The sequence below is a fragment of the Sander lucioperca genome, chromosome 21 (genome assembly GCF_008315115.2).
Source record: "Sander lucioperca isolate FBNREF2018 chromosome 21, SLUC_FBN_1.2, whole genome shotgun sequence".
In the NCBI taxonomy this organism is placed as follows: domain Eukaryota; kingdom Metazoa; phylum Chordata; class Actinopteri; order Perciformes; family Percidae; genus Sander; species Sander lucioperca.
Genome location: NC_050193.1, coordinates 20,812,871 through 20,830,461, shown reverse-complemented (window position 1 = coordinate 20,830,461; position 17,591 = coordinate 20,812,871). Strand labels below are relative to the sequence as shown.

The window sequence follows — 17,591 nt, the reverse complement described above, 5'->3', positions numbered from 1 at the left end:
ACCTGCATTTGGCGGGTGCCAATTTCATCACTACTACTTCTCCTCCTCCTCCTCCCTGGTTATAAAGTCATAAAAACGGACACAGCCTCACAGTATGATCATAGAAATCATGGATTTAATGGGTAGTCTTTTTACTTTATATGCCTTAAACGCGGTTCTCTGTCCCTCTTTTAAAATGAATGTGCTGTCAATATCTTCTATAACAGACACGATGGCGGAATCTGCACATCTCAATTCTCCAGCGGCAGCCATCTTTGTTGTAAACGAATTCAACTCAAGTGCTCTTTAGTGACGTGGTTGATTATGTTACTGTTGATCATCTGTCCATCGTCGTATAAAGCCCGCCTTGACAATTTGATTGGTCCAAATAGCTCTGGTTTGAACATAGTTGCTCCACAACGGATCAAGTCCAGACCAAACTTCCCGACCTCAAATGTTATGGCTGCGGCTAAGTTCGGCTGGCATCCAGGCTAATTTCTTTCATCACTGCTCAGAGGAATGTGTGCTGCAGGGTTTCAGGGTACACACGTTAAGTCCCTGATTGCAACACTTTTACTGAGGAAAAGAAGAACATCTGTGTTAGTCATCCATCACAGCAAATACTTTATGCCACTGTATGTAGGAAAGACGGGATTTAGTGATACGTTCACTTACTGTTGAAGTGTAGGCCATCATCATGGTTATTTATAATTTATATTATACAATTATTTTTCGCAGGCTTGGTAGTAGTCTTATAGAGTAAACTGAACTTCATGTGTAAAATGAGTTGAGTGCCCCTTTAACTTCTGCTGCTGGGATGTTTTATCAAAGCATCCTTGGAGACTGGAGAAATAACAGTAGTAGTGGTAATATGATGAGCAGCAGTAACTGCAGTAGAAGTATAAGTATACAGCATCATTTTGGGATTGTCGTGTTGTAAACTGTCGGTCAGTGATCATCAGATGTCTGTCGGTGCAGACACAGTCAATAAACATTCACCCCTTGTCTGTCATCACACAATGTGGCAGTTGCACAAATAAAAAGACATGCTTTGAGAGAAAAATGTCCCCTGTCTGGGTTTCCTGTCTGGACTTTGTGGGTTGACTTGAAGCATGCCAACATTGGACCAACCAGTTTGATGGGACAGCAGACAGCACGGAACACTGCTAATCTGTTACTGTAAAACGAGATATGTACAATATGTAAACATGTTGCTGTTGGAAGAGAAAGACATGCACTCTATGTCAACACCACTCACTCATACATAATAGCATACTTAGTGTTTGTTTCATGCTATGGGACTGTTCATTATTTAATTAAGGGGCCACCGGAGAAGTTTTGTGGCCTCTAACCTAAAAAGACTTGACCCTCCCCTCATCAGTAATAATTTTCCTGTGACCCTCTAAAATTATTTAAAAAAGAGGAAATACACCCCACCTCCTTGCGTGCAAGTTTGCACTTACCAAGAAAGTACAGATGCCATTTGATTTTTACAGCCACGACATACATGACTTAACCTCTGCATTCTCATCTTACACATCCCACTCCTCTGTTATGGTGTGGTGACCATTTCAGTAGATTTACTCACTAACATTGTTGTGGAAACACAATAAGCATGGAAACTAAATACACACTTCATGCATTACTGCATTACTTCAAAAACTAAGTTACTCATCTAGTAAACTAGTATTCATATGAAATCAAACAATAAAACATTGAGACCATTCAGCAAAGGACGCTGCATTGTATATTTTAGCACATAGGTAAAGCTGCCGAAGCTGAACATTATATTCCAAAACACATATGTTTATTTTTAAATCAGATTTTAAATTACATTGTAACAATTTAACAATTCGCCCTTATGAAATCCAATCGCGGCACGGCTGTTTTGGATCGCAATAGACAGACGCTTAAATTCAACTAAAATGTAACGGTGAACAATCAGTGTTCGACCTACAGTCTGTTGAGATGCCTCTCCAAACTCACCATAAAACGTTAAGACACGTTAAGAAAAAAGATCCCTATTTTGCCGTAATCCAATGACACGGGAAAAAAAGTAATCCACAGTGATCAGTGGATCCACAAAAAGGTAAATGACACGGTGTATCCAGTAAGGCCTATACGAGCGTCACATTCACCAGCCAGCTCCGAACAGGTGAACGAGGCCTCTCCACTTGGAATAAACGTATACAAGTCCAAATCTACACAAAAACCCGCAATGAATTAGTAAGCTGACATCACATTTATATACATGGCATTTAGGAAACCTTTATTGCAAGGTTGGCACGGCAAGATGTCCAGATTAGTGCAACAGTAACTTTCGTTTTTTGCGTCCTGCTGCTCCCATCGTCAGCCAGGTAATATTTTTTTTACTAAAGCAGCATTTAGTTGTTTTGTGTTATTTAAGATATTTATACAATATCTGGTCATGCCAGACGTAATTATTCCACTCATTTTTTAAACAATGCAATTACCTGTTTGAGCCCCCCCAGCAAACTCCGCGTATGCGGTCAGACCATCTGCTAGGGGGCCGAGACTGAGAGCTACATTGATAAATATGCACCAAACAAGCCACTTTGAAATTTTGCTCTTTTCATGAATAAAAAAGTTGGGTGACAAATGAAAGACGTCTTCACGACAAAGAAAAAATATTTAGGCATCAGTAAATATAAATACGTTTTAAATGTGATTTTGTGTTTGTTTCCTATTTTTCAGAGTCTCACTCACAACTAGATGGTAAGTCAGTTTTATGCACACTTCTTTACTTTCACCTGGCTGTCAACATGTTGGACTTTAGTTGTTTTGTTAGTATTTGCTGTCAAACCCAGTAAAAGCAATGAAATGTGTAGAAATTGAAATAAGAATAGTTTTTCCTCAACCAACAGTTAAAGTTTATAATCCAGCAGTGCTCAGTGGTAATCCAGGGAGAGGGGAGTATTGCTCACTGTGTTCTTATTGTCTGTCTCTCTGCAGTGTGCGGTATAACTCCGCTCAACACCAGGATTGTTGGAGGACAGAACGCCCCTCCAGGTAACTGGCCCTGGCAAGCCAGCCTGCAATCATCTGGGAGCCACTTCTGTGGAGGATCCCTCATTAACAGTCAGTGGGTGCTGACTGCTGCTCACTGCTTCTCAAGGTAAGCACTAAGGGGCAGATTCTCTTAGGCGGTGGTTTCTGTGTTTGCTTAACTGCTCTGCTCTTAACTTCTTTGCGCTGTTTTGTTTCTCTTTAGCATCCCAGCCAGTCTGACTGTGTCTCTGGGTCTCCAGAGTCTACAGGGATCCAACCCCAATGGGGTGTCTCGGACGGTAACAAAGGTCATCACAAATCCTAACTATAACTCCAGAACTAATGACAACGACATCTGCCTCCTGCAGCTCTCCTCACCGGTGACTTTCACAGACTTCATTGTTCCTGTCTGCCTGGCAGCTCCAGGCAGCACCTTCTTCAGCGGCGTTAGCTCCTGGGTGACCGGCTGGGGCGCCATTGCATCCGGAGGTGGGTCAGAAAGCAGCTAGGTTACATTTATTTCTTTCAATAAAACGGTGACAACAACTGAGTTTACTCAGACATTTAAATGCAAAAATGAGTACCACCTTCCTTTACCCATAGAGCAACAAAACAGAGTTTTAGAAATATCATTAAGTTTAAAAATATTTTATAAAACACCCCACGATACAAAAGAAAAATTGCTGCAAAGAGCCTCTGCAGTAAAGAGTTTGTTCTGGTGATGGTGCTAGAGGAAAGGTCAACTTACCTGTGGAGTTTTCTTGGTTAAGTTTAAAAGTTAAGTTTCTCACCAAATCACACTGTGTGTCCTTTAGGTCTAACAAAGTGTTGATTGTGTTATCTTCATAAAAAAAGAAGAAGCAGAATGAATTTAGAATGAAAAACATTTCAAATTGTTTTCATCCATGTTAGGTTGCAATCCGTCTTCTTCTTCATTGTCTTTGTTGGTGCACGTAGCTACACCTGGCTCCTTGTAAAACATAGTGTTACTAGTGGTCAAATATTCCCAGATAGATTTTCAAATTCACTTAGAAATTAGAGGGGTGTGAGAGGAAATGCTCAGTGGTCAGCTGAACAATTAGGATTTATCCTCTTGGGAACATAAATATTTATAGCATATTTCATGGAAATCTTCAATAGTTGATGTAAACAGCATAAACAGCTTTAACATTATTTTTATTCGTCCCTGTCTATGATCTGTCAATTTGAGAGGGTTTCAGTTCTTTGTTTTGAAGTTGTAGTGGACCTGTCCTTTGGTTTGACTTTGTTGAACTTTTAACTCCTGATTGTACCTTTAATGGGCAAAGACATGGTCCTTTAGATTCATAGACCTACTGACGTAGTAATCAAACACTCATAATTCATCACATGTGCTGTTTATTTACTGTATTTGTTTCTCTTTAGTTCCCCTTCCTCCCCCAGGAAACCTAATGGAGGTGAATGTGCCTATCGTGGGGAACAGACAGTGTAACTGTAACTATGGTGAGGGCTCAATCACAAACAACATGATCTGCGCTGGGTCACGTGCTGGAGGGAAGGACTTCTGTCAGGTAAACATCTTTACGCCTGTGTTGGTGTCAGATTTAATCTCCTGCAAAGATTTCTCTCCTAAATGTTTCTCTTCTTAAAGGGGGATTCAGGTGGTCCGCTGGTGAGCAAGCAGGGCAACCGCTGGATCCTGGGGGGAATCGTAAGTTTTGGAAATGGTTGTTCCCAGTCTATTTTCCCAGGAGTCTACACCAGAGTGTCCCAATATCAGTCCTGGATCAACAGCGAGATCACCAGCAGCCAGCCGGGCTTTGTCACCTTCACGTCCACTGGAGCTAACATTGACCTCATCATCGGCTGTCTACCCACTCTCCCTCCAACCACTACAACCACCCTCCCTCCAACCACTCTCCCTCCAACCACTACAACCACCCTCCCTCCAACCACTCTCCCTCCAACCACTACAACCACCCTCCCTCCAACCACTCTCCCTCCAACCACTACAACCACCCTCCCTCCAACCACTCTCCCTCCAACCACTACAACCACCCTCCCTCCAACCACTCTCCCTCCAACCACTACAACCACCCTCCCTCCAACCACCCTCCCTACAAACACTACAACCACCCTCCCTCCATCCACTCTCCCTCCAACCACTACAACCACCCTCCCTACAAACACTACAACCACCCTCCCTCCAACCACTACAACCACCCTCCCTCCAACCACTACAACCACTCTCCCTCCAACCACTACAACCACCCTCCCTCCAACCACTCTCCCTCCAACCACTACAACCACCCTCCCTCCAACCACCCTCCCTACAACCACCCTCCCTCCATCCACTCTCCCTCCAACCACTACAACCACTCTCCCTCCAACCACTACAACCACCCTCCCTCCAACCACTCTCCCTCCAACCACCCTCCCTACAAACACTACAACCACCCTCCCTCCACCCACCCTCCCTCCAACCACTACAACCACTCTCCCTCCAACCACTACAACCACCCTCCCTCCAACCACTCTCCCTCCAACCACTACAACCACCCTCCCTCCAACCACTCTCCCTCCAACCACCCTCCCTACAAACACTACAACCACCCTCCCTCCACCCACCCTCCCTCCAACCACTACAACCACTCTCCCTCCAACCACTACAACCACCCTCCCTCCAACCACTCTCCCTCCAACCACTACAACCACCCTCCCTCCAACCACTCTCCCTCCAACCACTACAACCACCCTCCCTCCAACCACTCTCCCTCCAACCACTACAACCACCCTCCCTCCAACCACCCTCCCTACAAACACTACAACCACCCTCCCTCCATCCACTCTCCCTCCAACCACTACAACCACCCTCCCTACAAACACTACAACCACCCTCCCTCCAACCACTACAACCACCCTCCCTCCAACCACTACAACCACTCTCCCTCCAACCACTACAACCACCCTCCCTCCAACCACTCTCCCTCCAACCACTACAACCACCCTCCCTCCAACCACCCTCCCTACAAACACTACAACCACCCTCCCTCCATCCACTCTCCCTCCAACCACTACAACCACCCTCCCTCCAACCACTACAACCACCCTCCCTACAAACACTACAACCACCCTCCCTCCATCCACTCTCCCTCCAACCACTACAACCACCCTCCCTCCAACCATTACAACCACCCTCCCTACAAACACTACAACCACCCTCCCTCCATCCACTCTCCCTCCAACCACTACAACCACCCTCCCTCCAACCACTCTCCCTCCAACCACTACAACCACCCTCCCTCCATCCACTCTCCCTCCAACCACTACAACCACCCTCCCTCCAACCATTACAACCACCCTCCCTACAAACACTACAACCACCCTCCCTCCAACCACTACAACCACCCTCCCTCCAACCACTCTCCCTTCAAACACTACAACCACCCTCCCTCCAACCACTACAACCACCCTCCCTACAAACACTACAACCACCCTCCCTCCATCCACTCTCCCTCCAACCACTACAACCACCCTCCCTCCAACCATTACAACCACCCTCCCTACAAACACTACAACCACCCTCCCTCCAACCACTCTCCCTCCAACCACTACAACCACCCTCCCTCCATCCACTCTCCCTCCAACCACTACAACCACCCTCCCTCCAACCACTACAACCACCCTCCCTCCAACCACTACAACCACCCTCCCTACAAACACTACAACCACCCTCCCTCCATCCACTCTCCCTCCAACCACTACAACCACCCTCCCTCCAACCACTACAACCACCCTCCCTACAAACACTACAACCACCCTCCCTCCATCCACTCTCCCTCCAACCACTACAACCACTCTCCCTCCAACCACTACAACCACCCTCCCTCCAACCACTACAACCACCCTCCCTCCAACCACTACAACCACTCTTCCTCCAACCACTACAACCACCCTCCCTCCAACCACTACAACCACTACTGCCAAACGTGAGTGTCTGTCATGTCCAGACTTTAACCTTAAATATCCACTTAAAATGAGATCTTTTCATATTTACAGTAGTGTAGTAGTACAATCTTACTTAAGATAAAACATGTAAGTATTACCAGCAAAATAAACCTAAAGTACTTAAAGTAAAGTAAGTTTTGTGCTGTAAAATGTGTCCTGTCAGTATCTGATGTTTCTGGATTAATATTACCCTGTATTAATGTATAGCCTATGTTGCATTTTACTGCTGTAGATGTTTAAGGTTGGGCTCATTTTAACTCCTTTATTTGCTGTTGGATGGTTTAATCTACAGCAACGCATTATATTCTATAAGATCATCATCTTTAAAAGTTTTTAAACTTTTCATGGTGTCAGAAAAACAGCCATGTTTTCAGCTTTTTGATGATGCTTTTTCCAGCTGATCCAAAAAGGCTTTTTAAAGAGTTTATTTTTATGTATATTTATATATAAGTAGGAAAATTTTCTCAACACATAAAGACACACTTTATCCTTCAATTCATCACAAACATTCAACATCAACACATCTGGAGATACATGGTTTTCATTGGACAGGAAGGGGATAAAAAACTGTCATCTGAAAAATAACTAAAGCTTTCAGATAAATGCAGTGGAGTAAACACTACAATATCATCTTAGAAGTAGTGGAGTACATGTATAAAGTAGCAGAACATGTAAATACTCAAGTAAGTACAAGTACCTTGAATATGTACTTAAGTCCAGTACTTGAGAAAATGTACTTAGAGTAGTTACATTTTAACACTGGTTATATATTCTGTATCAGCTTGTTGCAGCTCTTTATTGAAGCTATATGATTTTTATATTGAGGGAAATATTTATACCCAAGACTTTTTATGAAGGCACTTTTCCATCAAACTCCAAACAATGTTGTGTGCATAATTTTGTATTTGCTGTGTTCACACTTTGTATTGTAACTGATGCGCTCAATGGTGTTTTAAGCCTCCAACGTCGCCTCTGTCCTCTGGTAGGCGCTACAGAACACTGTACGCCGAAACAAAACCAGACACAGATCGTCACTATGACGGGCCCATACCTCCAGTCACGTAGTGTCAGAAACAATCCCTGTGCAATAACTCTGTAACACACTAAACATCCACTGTACCTGTAAATTATATATTTTGTTAATTGAAATACAGATTAAGGAGTTTGGACACACTTTCCCAATGAGAAAGTGTGTCCAAACTTTTGAATAGTTCTGTACTTTTTATATTTATATCTTTACATAGCACTTTATCTTTACCTTTGTTCAGCTTTGTTGTCCTTGTTTGAAGTTGTATGTCTATTTCTGTGTAAGTACATTAAGAGCAACGACAAAACTAATTAAGTCAAATTCCAATAAATCTGATTGTGATTGTTTATCCAGCTGTGGTCTGTGGCCAAGCCCCAATGAATTCCCGTATTGGTCGTATTTTGGGAGGAAGCTCGGTGGCGACGGCTGGTGTGTGGCCATGGATGGCGAGCCTACAGAGGAATGGAAGTCATATGTGTGGCGGGACTCTGGTGGGTGTTGACTCCGTGTTGAGCAACGCCAACTGCTTCTCAAGGTGAGACACCTGGAGCGATGTCACAGATCGTAATTTTCTGTTTAATTTTTGAGCAATTTAAGAACAAAAGGTAACCAAATTGCTAGCTTTTATCCTTCAATGTAATGTTGGATTAAAAATAACTGCCCTTTAGGAAACTGTATGTAGAGGCCCTGCCCTTGTCTTAAACCAATCAGATGTTTGTCTTGAGTCCTTACTTAGTTCATTTTATCTCTCACAGTTCACCAACACCGTCTGAATGGACTGTGGTGTTGGGTCGGTTGAAACAGAATGGATCTAACCCCTTTGAGGTGACACTGAATGTGACAAATATCACCCTGAGCAACCTGAATGGGTCAAATGTAGCAGTGCTCCATCTGTCAACCCAACCCAGCCTGTCCAACTCCATCCAGCCCATCTGCCTTGACAACGGACAGACCTTCGCTTTGGGCTCCACGTGCTGGGCTGCTGGCTGGAACTCCGGGCGAGGAGCGGGTAATGCTACCTCTGCATCAATTCACCTCTTTACATTGAACATTTAGGCCCTTGTACATTACCGTTTTTGGCACTAACAAAGTATGGTTGCCCATTTATTCTGTGTTCCTGTTGGATTTGATTCAGATGTTTTAATTCGCATCAATTTCTTATTTTTCCCAACTTCAGCGGAACAAGTTCTGCAGGAGTTTGAGACATCGGTGGAAAATTGCGGGAACGGGTCATCAAGTGACATCATTTGTACCAGAACTTTTACACTGGAGAAGGTGATCAATGAGAGCAGGAGATTATTATACTTTTATATGTCTCTGTTTTAAACAGGAGTTTGTTGATCCTTAAACAGGCATTTCTGGATACTTATTCCCTTTCTTGCTGAGAGCTTGATGAGAAGATCAATACCGCTCTCAAGCCTGTACGGTAGATATGAAGCTACAGTCAGCAGTAGGCTAACTTAGCTTAGCATAAAGACTGGAAACAGGGGGAACCAGCTAGCCTGGCTCTGTCAAATGGTAACAAATTCCACCTACCACCAACTCTAATGCTTACTGATTAACATGTTATATCCTTTTTATTCAACCCGTACAAACTAAAGTATAACATGGCTCCTGGCTGTAGCTTTATGTTTTTTGGCAAATTTTATTTCCTCAGAGACAATGCACATTGATCAACATCACTGTAAACGTGCCCGTGTTGGCCACATGTTAAGTTATCCATTAAATTTACTGCACAAACATGAGAGAGGTATCAAACTTTTTATCTAATCCTTTAAAGTATAAGAAGGTATTGTCTAAATAGCACATTTAGTGAAACTAGAAAAAAATAATATTATTTTGTGTAGTTTCACAGGAAGATGCGACTGAATGTCCACTTCATACAAATGTTGAACATGTGTGTCTGTTTGTTCAGGGTGATTCTGGAGGTCCGTTGATGTGTAAGCTGGGCGACTCTTGGTTCCAGGCAGCAGTGTTATCAGCTGAAAACACCACCAGACAAACACGAGATGCAGTGATGCAATTCCCCAAACTGAGCATCTTTAAAACCTTCCTGGCTCGTACAGTGGGGTTCTTATCTCCAGCTTCAAACTCAAACAACAACACCAGCGCCAGCAACAGCACCAACGCAACTGTCCCCAGCATTACTGCTTCCAACGGTGGTGCCACTCCTGCTCACTCCCTGGTCTTCCTCTTTTTCCATCTCCTCGTCTTCTCAGCGTGTCTCCAACTTTTCTTATAGAAGCCTCCAACTTTTTTGGAAGGATTTACTGTACATGATGTGATGAGCACAAATTAATGTAAATAATATTGAATCTGAGAGACAATTTAGGTCAAAGCTGCATTAACACTAATGTATGACTTGATTGTGCAAAATACTGACCAGGTAATGTGATTAGGTCACAGATAGAGACAGATGTGGAGGCTTTACATTAATGTAACATGTAGAGTAAGGAGGAGATTTGTTTTTTAAAAGAAAACTTTAAAATGAATTGACTTTGAAGGACTCGGACAGTGTCTCTTTCTGAGTTTCTGAAGGGTAACTGCTATCAGTCTAAAATGAAGGGTGTAAAATGAAGACGTGTTGAATTTGCACTAAACAAATATCTATGTAATATATAGCTAAACATTCCAGCATTTCTTGTTTTTGTTTTTATTATTATTAATTAATAATTATTATTTTTGAATCACTACAACGATATTACTTTGCAGATAGATTCTACTTTATCTAGAACTAACTATGTCAGGGAAGGCTTTAACACATGCAATGAAATGAAATTTGGAGGCCTGAGGAACACAGTCACTTTGATCAGCTTGTCCATCATCTACCTCAGAGAGCTACTGTACCATTATGTTTATAACTATCTGAAGCGGTTTATGTACACAAACTGTATTTGCTGCACTTTAAATGGATATTTCTTTGGTTTGAACGCTTAATGCCAATTGTAAGTCTTGCCAATTCTTGTCTCATGTAAATGTGAAGACCTTTCTGTTTGCTTGATTCTGTGGCATTTTCCTTTATGCTGTGAGCACAGGCTGTGGCTGTGGTAGAGTGGTTGTTTACCAGTGGGAAATTCTGTGGTTCGATCCCTGGACAAGTCCTGCAGTCCCATGTCACTGACCCCCAAATTACTCTCAATGCTGCGCCATTGATGTGTGAATGTTTATCTAGCAGTCGCTTTGGATAAAAGCCTTTTAAAAAGTATAACGCTTCCTAATTCAGAAATAATAAACAGCACAGTGACAGGACCTCTAAACTATTGAGCAGGACAGTTGACAACATCAGGGAAAATAAGATTCTCTATAATTATTCTAAATGTGTTCTAGTCATGGTAACAACATGGTATAATATTATTATAATATGGTATTATATGATATGGTTTTATAGCAGATATCTAATGTTTTAATATCAACATTAGATATTTAAATTCAATGAGCAAAACCATTTTTATTTACATTTTTGCATCAATGTGATGAAGTAGGCTACCTTGATTTATCAGGTATTTCATTTATCAGACATAAAACAGACCTTTACTGTCTGGTTGTTCCATCCATTAACTCCATTCATTTTACAGAAAATGAAGATGCTGAGCATAAATCGCAGTCTTCCCCAACACTCTTTTTCTTGTTATCTCTCCACTGTAAACTCTCTAATAAAAGGCATACAATTAAAAAACATTTTTCAAAGATTCGGATCTCGAAGCAGAGGCAGTTGCAGGAGTCACACTCCGGAGGCTGACAGGTGCAGGCACAGTCCCATTTGGCACACTGTGTGAAAACATATCAGACACAAGAGTTCACTAAAATGATGTATTTAAACTTTCTATGGTGAGCTTTTTGGCAAGGAGCACTTAGAAAACACTTTACATTCTGACAACAGACTATGAGCTCCGTCCCCTTTGTTGTGTGATTGAATATGTCAGAGAGTTGGTGATAGCACAATGTTGGCTATTTATCAATAACGATAAGCAGAAGAACTTCAGCCGTGTTTATGATACAGTGACAAGCTTAAACTCAGATATCCAGTTTTCTCCTGCGCACACTACAATGTGAGACTGAGTCTGTGGAATAGTGTTTTTTGCTTATGAAGGTTAATAAGGGAAATGACCCAGAAGTGTCTAAGACCCCTTTCACACCAATGGCTCCATCAGGGTTATACCCAGGTGGACTGTGTGTAAATGGGGTAACCCTCCACAATCTACTTGGATCTTATATATATATATATATATACAGTGCTGCTCATAAGTATTCATACCCATACTAAAGTTGACTAAAAAGAGGAATAAAAAAATAATCTTTTGGAACTTGATCTGAGGAAAAATGAGGAAAAATCCGACCTTTTAAGGACACCAATTTCTTTTGTGAATGAATAATGTTTTGTAAATAAATAAATGTTCTTCCTTAAAATACAGGGGCCATAATTATACATACCTCTATGTTAAATTCCCATAGAGGAAGGCAGATTTTTATTGTTAAAGGCCAGTTATTTCATGGATCCAGGATACTATGCATCCTGATAAAGTTCCCTTGGCCTTTGGAATTAAAATAGCCCCACATCATCACATACCCTTCACCATATCTAGAGATTGGCATGGTTTTATTTCATTTAATTTCAGTTATTTCAGTCCAAAAGATGATTTTTTTTTATTCCTCTTTTTAGTCAACTTTAGCATGGGTATGAATACTTATATATATATATACTGTATATATACTGTATATATAGAAACAGGGCCTTTAAAAAGTATCACCCTCTCTTTAGAATGAGGTTTTCATGTTATTGTTATTGAATCCAAGTAGATTTAATCAACAGGACTTTAATGTCAAAGTGAAAACAGATCAGCTTTGAATTACAAATATAAAATACAAAATAAATATGTATTCATCCTAAATCACTGGTGCAGCAATTGGGTTTTTAAGTCACACATGGAAATCTCCTGTGTGCATTCAAAGGGTTTCAATTGTTTGTAGTTTAGATACACCTGTAGGCCCAACTTTTGGTGAGTCAGACAAAGAACTCAACAAACTCACAAAGCTAGTGCTTGTCAGCAATTTTTTATTATGGCATCAATGTGCAAAAATATTGATCAGCAAGAGTTCCCAGCTGAACCGCAGCCTCCTGCCAGCTGGGAGTGATTGTGTCCGGGTTGAGAGGGCTCAGCCTCAGGCTTCTAGAGGGACGGCAGATTGCAGACAATCACCCCATTTGATTTGATTTAAACTGGATAATACATGAATGTTGCAGTATTGTAGATATTTAGGTTGGTGATCCAACACATTTAGGTCAGTTTGTTAAGTTAGCATTTGCAATAGCTATGAATTACCAGATGCTGGATGTTTCTTATCCATTTTACTTTTTTTAGATTTTACCTATTTTTGCAATACTATTTCAACTGTACATTCATTACTTTAAGCTAAGTTTTTCAATCATTTATCCATTACTTATAACGTAAGCTTTTTTTCACCATTTGTCCAATAGCTCACTATTTCAACTTTAACCAGTAGGCCTTCTCTTAGCTAATTATTTCTACTATTTGCCAATGACTTATAACTATTTCATGCAGTTATCCATTACTTGACTCAATTGCAACAAGTATTCAATTGTTACAGCTGACTCAATATGTGGATATATTCATCATTATGACTGATATGTTATTTTTCTTAGCTATGCTACACTCAAATACACCTGGTTGGGAATCACTGCAAGCAGCTCTGTGAAAAAGTGATTACGTAAAAAGCCTCATGATGGATACAAGAACATCCCAGTCCCAGTACAGTCCAATCAATCAGTTAGACATGAAAAGAGTCCCAGTGGGCTTTTTACTTTTGATGCTTCCTGTCCTGTCCCTGTGACTGAGCCTGACATATTCACTATTTTTGGACACTTCTGGGTCTCGTCAGAGCTTTAAAAAAGAGGCTTTTAAAAACTCTCACTTGAGAAACACGCCCAGAGATCACAGTAAACCATGATGTTTGACCTTTATGATGTTGACAGTTTCTGCTGATTCCCATTTATTCCCAAACAATCACTACCTGTACCTGAATATCGATATGGCATTTTCTCTCTAAACCTGGTGCAGTTTGACCAGTTTGCTGAAAGTCAGTGTTGATAGATGGAGGTCAACGGTGAATCAGCTGCGTCACCTTCAGGAACTGAAACAGAAATAACTTCTGTGTGCAGGGTTGAAAGTCAGGTTCTGTCTGTCATTTTTTGTTTAGGTTTGAGCTTTTCTCCAAGTTTTACTTTATATTTCATCACTGTTGTTTACAAACCTTTAAAGCCCCTCCACATTTTATTTAAAATCTAAAAAGAAATTTTTTTTGTCCGGCCCATGAACCGCCCCATAAAAGTGGTAGACCTATATCGGTGGCACATTGTTTTTTCAATTGACACTGGGCTGGCCCAAAACACTTTACTCAAAAATATCACATAGGCAAAGAATTTCTAATAAGGGAAGAAGTTCCACTCTCTCGTTACTTTCGGCTTCTGAACTGGTTGCAGTTCCACTCTTGATCCATATAGGGGGTGCTCACAGGCCAGTGCAGAATGAATGGGACTCTATGGAGCTATACCCCTCAAAATCCACTTTTCTCAGGATATAATATTTTGTCTAGTAATTTGAATGTTGCATTCGAAAGGGGAGGCTAAGAAAATACACACTGCTGGGTGTATTAGTCGCTTTTTTGTTCTAAAAAGCCTTTTAAAATGTCAATGACGTCATACACATATACGGCTAGATATACTGCTTCACGGCAAGATCTGAGTCACTTCCTTTTTTCTCTCGAGGCATCGACAACACAGCTGACAGGTAAGGCTCTCCCTGTCAGTACCCGTGCTAGAAAGAGGTTTTCTAATGTTTTAAAGACCACGCCGAAATATTCACTATGACATTCTGGTTGTGTTTCAGATGCCATCAAGCGGGATCGCCGATCGTAATCAGTCCTTAACTGACCAATCAGCATTCATTAGCAGACTGCTAGCGTGTTATGGGCAACAACGACTCAACCTGTAAGAAATCAAAAGCACATAAGTACTCGTTCATTCAACTGTCGAACTATACTCCACGTTGAACTTGCAAAAACTACAATCGAATCTGAGATTTCTCAACGACAATCAGGCGATAGAGACAAATTTAGCTGTCTAGCTCCATAGAGTCCCATTCATTTTGCACTCGCCTGCATCACCCCCAGTGGAACTCTGGTGGAACTGCAACCAAATTCGGTACAATGGGGCTGAATAGGGAGTGGAACGGCTTTCCGTAGACTGGCTTTGACATAGGCTAGGTTCTGCATAGATATATATAAAGCCGCTGACTTTAGAGTGAATAAACGTCACAGCGTACATTGATGTTAAAATGTATACAGGTAGGCAGGACAGTCTGAAATGTTTTGCACGGTCTTTCGCTGTATGTTTTGTTGGTAAATGTGAGATGTTCGAGTCACACACACGTCTCGTCTTCATATCAGAAACTAGGAAATGAATTTGACCCGTTCTCACTCCCGCTTAGTCAGTGGCTGCACGTGGGACTGCTGGGATTGTGTGAGTAATGAAAATGCGATAGGGGGCCCCGGCTGTCAATCAATGTCTTCCAGTGATGCGGGCCCCTGATTGGACCAGGCCCGTAAGCAACCGTGTACCCTGCTTACCGATAGTTACGCGTCTGAATCACTCAATTCTCATTGGCTACCCGCCAATGTGGCAGGTAGATTGACAGTGTTACCCGCCAATCACAAAATTCACCCGCATTTGGCGGGTGGTCGGGTGTTAATTCCGTGCCCTGTATATACATATATAGCTTGTTTTATGATTCATGAGGAGTATACCGTTTTATTGTGTTATTAAATGGCACTTTTTTGAAATATTTAAGTAATATTTATGTGTCAATTCTCACTGATTCTTGCTTACTCATTACATGGCGTTAGTAGTTTTAAGGAGTAGGAGTTGGTATACAAATTCGGGGGAGCCCAAGGACGGGTGGTATTTGTGATCTTATGTGGTAGGCCGGTCTGGGCCAAAATGCCAGGGCCGATTTTTGGTCCCAGTCCGTCCCTGTTTATATATGTACGTCTTCTGTCATGGTGTTTTAATTGTGAAATAATGAAGACCACAGGTATAGCTAACAGTTAGTTTCTTAAATAATAATGAGTTGAGAATGGAATGAATGAATTGGTTTGACAATTAAAAGGACCAAATCTTGTTGTGTTTTTACAGGTTTGATCTCAATCATTACAGAATATGTTAACTTCACATTCCCACCGTCTGTTTCAGTCAGTTTTTAGATTTTATTTCTGTCCTTTCAGGCAGTCAGTCAGAAAGACATTCCATCACCGTCAGCATCATGTGTGTCTCACTGGTAGATTTAAAAGCAAAGCACTGCACAATTATAAAGTAATAACCAGTGGTGTAAAAAAGTACATTTACTCAAGTACTGCACTTAAATACAATTTTGATGTTCTTGAATATTCCTTTTTTTTCTGCAACATTATACTTCTCCACTACAACTGTAGTTTGCCAGTTTAGGTTTTTCATTTAAAACAACAAATAAAATATGATGCATTTTATAAATGAAACATTAAACAGGTTTAAAAGCAGTTCAAATGAGCTCCACCTTGGCCATCTTTTTATGCTATTTATTTGATAGTACGAATAAAGAGGAAAGCGGCGAGAGAAGGGATGACATGCAGCAAAGGGCCACGGGTCGGATGCGAACCCCGGGGGCACTGCTAAATAATAAGTACTTTTACTGTTGATGCTTTAAGTATTTTAGATAATTGTATTTTCGTATTAGAATGCAGAACCTTTACTTGTAACAGAGTATTTCTACAATGTGGTAGTACTACTTCTACTTAAATAAAACGATCTGGGGTCTTTATAAAACTGTGCTTTACTAAAAGTGTACGTACGCCCAAAAGCCAAAAATGGCGTACGCCAAAAAACATTTAGATTTATAAAACTGTGTGTACGCACACCTGTAAGCAATGTTCCTTTTATAAATCACAGGTTGCCCAAGTGTGCGTACGTGAATCAGCCTCTTATCCCGCCCTGTACATACCCATTTTTAACCATAAATAGTCAATGCAAAGCACCTCATGAATGCTGATCAGTATGTTAATGACCCTGGCAGTTGTTCTTTCGTTACACTGAATCATGACGACTAGCTGGGAAAAAGCAGCTTCTCAGATGCTCGGGAATTGCTGCAAATTGAATTATAATTTCGGCCTGTTCTCGCACAATATAGGGAAACATGATCTATACACTACCTATATTAATACTGTCCAAAACGGCAGGCATTACGGCACTCGGGGACAGCTTCGAAATACCAGACCTAGATTTAACAGAACTATATATTATATCCAAACAAGCCTTAGTGATAAAGGTGAGGTGAAGATTATATATAATATTTATTAAAAAAAACACGTAGCTGTCTGCCATTTCCCTTTGGAAACAGCCGGCGGCCCCCAGAGTGGCGAGGCCCTGTATTTGGACTGGGATGGACCAGGATGGCACGGTTCCGGCGCGTTGCCCTCTCTAGCTACTGGACCCAATTCAGTACATACTGTAGATCCAAGAGCGCAGATTTAGTGAATCTAA

The 17,591-nt window shown here is 41.4% G+C and overlaps 2 protein-coding genes across 2 annotated transcripts in view; both read left to right on the top strand.

The window, feature by feature from the left end:
- Positions 1-10,539, top strand: part of LOC116063753 (polyserase-2-like) — a gene marked incomplete at its 5' end in the record, with an annotated part of 115,617 nt that extends 105,078 nt beyond the window's left edge. Inside the window, one exon of the mRNA XM_031318693.2 lies at positions 10,409-10,539. The remainder of the gene's footprint in view (positions 1-10,408) is intronic.
- LOC116063780 (mucin-2-like) overlaps positions 1-17,591 on the top strand; it is a 126,162-nt gene that overhangs the window by 83,160 nt on the left and 25,411 nt on the right. The window contains exon 6 of the mRNA XM_035996512.1: positions 4,619-6,956. Within this exon, the coding sequence (XP_035852405.1) occupies positions 4,619-6,956 (2,338 nt within the window). The remainder of the gene's footprint in view (positions 1-4,618; positions 6,957-17,591) is intronic.